At 35.4% G+C, this 3,618-nt stretch overlaps 1 protein-coding gene across 1 annotated transcript; it reads left to right on the top strand.

The window, feature by feature from the left end:
* Positions 1-517: 517 nt before the first annotated feature.
* Positions 518-3,285, top strand: LOC117111086 (the record flags this gene model as incomplete). Its single annotated transcript, XM_033253969.1, has 5 exons — positions 518-694; positions 1,164-1,292; positions 1,541-1,604; positions 2,055-2,211; positions 2,481-3,285. Coding segments are annotated over 5 exons (627 nt in total), but the record flags the coding sequence as incomplete, so codon positions are not given.
* Positions 3,286-3,618: the final 333 nt, after the last annotated feature.

The raw sequence follows: 3,618 nt of genomic DNA, 5'->3' as shown, positions 1-3,618 counted from the left end.
GTAACCATCTTTTCTTTTGTAGACAACAGCCATTGACCTTTCCATTTGAACATGTGGAGAACAGAGGTTACCACCCTCATGTCCCTATCAAACAATAGAAAATACAAATTTAAAAACATATTGAAATAGAGGGAGCTTAGAGAGGGACTACTTTGACAGATAGTGGATCCACCCACTTCAGGCCCGCCATGGTTGGGACTGAGGTATGAAATTTATGGTTATGGCACCTCTAAATGACCAGTAATTGCTCTCTCAGACTTAATATTTTAATTAAAAAAATTTTTTTTCTTCATTATGTTTTTTTAACTTTGACAAAATTAGAGGGGGATGGGGTTGCCCCTGGGCCCTCAATCAATCCATCACTGCCTATATTGGCCACAATACAATACACTAAAAAAATAAATGACTTAACAGAAATCAGAATAAATCCAGGCATGATCATTCTAAATGTACCAAAATACACTCTAAAATGGATAATAATATTATTAATCATGTTTATTTTTTATTAAAATTATAGGAGCAGGAATGTTTTCAGGAGGAGTTGAGGAGAGCACAGAGGAAGTTACTGAAGGCGACACGAGATAAGAGTTTCCTTTTGGATCGATTACTCCAGTATGAAAAAGCTGATGAAGATGATTCCGACTCTGATGCCACTGTTTCCTCATCAAATGGAAGTGATAATGAAGCTAACAGAGTAAGTGGGGGCAGGTGTGGTGTGGAATATGAGTGGCGGATTCAAGGGGTTGGTGGTTGGTGGGGGGGGGGGCAAGCCGGCAACGGAGAAAAAAGTGAAATAAGATACCAGAGATGAAACAACTTTTTGATTTATTATAATACAATATTACCATATACCAAGGTACTGTAATTTTTGTTTAAAGATAAACAAAAACCTACCATATTAAAAAAAAAAGTTTGCGAAATAAGGTATACAAAAAGTCTCGTCTTAGCCCTACATTTGGCTCCGTTTTTAATCTGCTGATGCAGTATCAAGACCATAAAAAGCAGCAGAAAGTAGGAATTCCAAGAGTAAAACAAGGGGTTCGTCTCACACCCCAACATACAAAGTCGTCCAGAAATCTTCTCAAACTCAAGAATCGTCTTATACGCCGATTGCTTTATACGCGAGAATATACATACTAATAATATTTTATATTTCACTAAAGAATGGCGAAGAAAAGAAAACTAGAAAGAAAAAGAAGTCAGCCATTGTGCCTCAATTAGCTAACTTACCTCATGGAGAGAGCATTGCAGGCAGCCTACCAACAACTGCTGGTAGCCAAGAGCTCCTGACAGTAAGTTGTATTGATACCATTTTTATCTTCTTTCCATCATATGTGACCTGATGCACATGATTAGGTGTGGGTCATATCAAAACCATTTTAACTACTGGTTTTTAGAAGATAATGATGTACTGGCTGCAAGGGTATACAGTATTTGTTTTCTTTAACTGTAAAAATACTTGGGATGTGTATGACTTTTCCTGTACATACATTACGGAATTATTAAATTCATAACGATACACTCTTTTTTTTTGTTACAGGGTCAGCATATCTCTGAGATGATTGGGAAGGCTTTTGCCGAGCAGACTAATCAAAACAAGCTAAGTAAGCGCAGTATGTCAAGCCGGGCACACACTGCAATGGTCGCTGGTCAGCGTGATTCCACTAAGAACACAATGTGATGAGGCATGCGCAATGGATCATCTTTAATGACAATCTTCGTCGTTCGCTCAGAGCGAGATGGATTTGTCAGCCGATGGTCGTGCCATTGTTGTGTGTGCTCACTTAATAATAAACGATGATATAGTAGTGCTGTAATCAGTTGTTGTATAGATCAATGATAATTATGTTGTAATGAAAGTATGGATTACCCTTAAAATTGATCAAATAGGTAACATTCCTTTTAACCTAAGTCTTTGTCTCGGGTTGTAAATGTGATATTGATGAAAAAATATAGTTTAGAATGCAAAAAATATCAAATTATGTTAAAAAATGTAATGATTATATTTTAAACAAAAATGTATTTCATAAATGTATTATTTTGTTGCCAAACAGCGCCCTCTGTCACACAGTCTACCGGTGCTAGTTTTCCTGCAGACTCTCAGTCATCGCCTCATTCTATTGGCCAAGTTTCTGATCGAACCAATTCATTGATGAAGCTATCACAGTCAGATGAAAAGACTTCAAAACCACCTCGTAAAAAAGCAAAAAGGTACCCAAACAATTGTATACTCTTTCTTAGGGCCAAATAAACATTTTGTGTCCTCTTTCATTCCATATGTTTTGGCTAATGGGATAGAATCTAAATTTTTCTTGTGGCAAACAATGTGATAATCCGTATGCTGCTTGCTTATATTTTTAAGATTTTTTGGGGTAAATTTGAGAGTGTTGTTTTAGGCCTTATAAATAAGTGCTGCATTCTGGAGCTTATTCAATTATTACTCCTTATTGCATGATACCAATGATTTTCTTATCTTTCAGAGATTCTGATAGGTTGAATAAGCTGACCAATCAGTCATCACCAAAGAGTACAGATGAAGCGTTAGAAACCAGTAACCTTGTCATTGACATTCCAGAATAGGAATTTGTATTTTATTTCCTAATTATACCCCATTCATCTCCCAAGTACATTAATTTTACAGTACTACACTGTACAATCAAAGTCTTCTATTAGTGCTGCCTCTCATAACATCTGTAGTGTTCATTAATAATACACTAGACAGGTACACATCATTTTGTGTACATCAATATATAATATTGCATATTTCTATTGAAGTCTGAATGATCTAAAAAATACCCAGTTTAACAAGGTCAATTGGGGTAATACAACTATAGCAGTGGTGGATTCAAGTGGGGGCCCAAAATTATTTTTAAAAATGGAGATAAAAAGAAAATTATATTTAATTTTAGCCTGAGAGTGCCATTTTCAGCCATCCAGAAACCTGCCATCCGTTAAAGTCCCTCCCTGGGCCCCGTCTATTTCAAATTACAGGATCCACCACATGTGTCATGTAAAATTACCACCCCTTATCTTATATTTACACTATCCTTTAGTTGCTAAGCATTTCTTAAAACCTAAGTGTACATTTAAACTCTTTTACATTTCTTTTATATACATCAAGTTTAAACATATTTATGTATACTATTGTAATATATATGTGTTGTAATTTTTGGTAACTATTTTATAGAAATTTGAAATAAATTTGCCAACCAAGTGAATGTTTAGTTAAAATGTTGATAAATATCCTGATTACTTTAATTCTCTATTTTACATACCCTTCCAATATTTCAAATATCAATTTCGGAACTCAGCTGCAAATATTGCTGTATAACCTAGTTATGTACAGATGGCTTCAGTCTAAACTAAAGCTACAACAGACTTTTACATGCGTGTTACTACAGATGAGTGTCCACACGATTTTTATCCAGGGCAAATGTTCTTTTTACGTCAATGCTACTTCAAAGCTTAAAAACAACTATGCAAATTTTCTGGATGTGATTGTCTCTCAACAGTTAATTTGCACACAATTTGTAAGCAGTTATGAAAACATTGTATCTACAAAAGTTAAATAACTTAATCAAAGAGTGTCTTCACGGGCACTACCCCCCCCCCCCCGGG

This window comes from Anneissia japonica, unplaced genomic scaffold (genome assembly GCF_011630105.1).
Source record: "Anneissia japonica isolate Jap-2015-1 unplaced genomic scaffold, ASM1163010v1 scaffold288251_len47204_cov154, whole genome shotgun sequence".
NCBI classification, from domain to species: domain Eukaryota; kingdom Metazoa; phylum Echinodermata; class Crinoidea; order Comatulida; family Comatulidae; genus Anneissia; species Anneissia japonica.
Note: the sequence above shows the minus strand (reverse complement) of the source record. Positions and strands in the feature narration are given on the sequence as shown.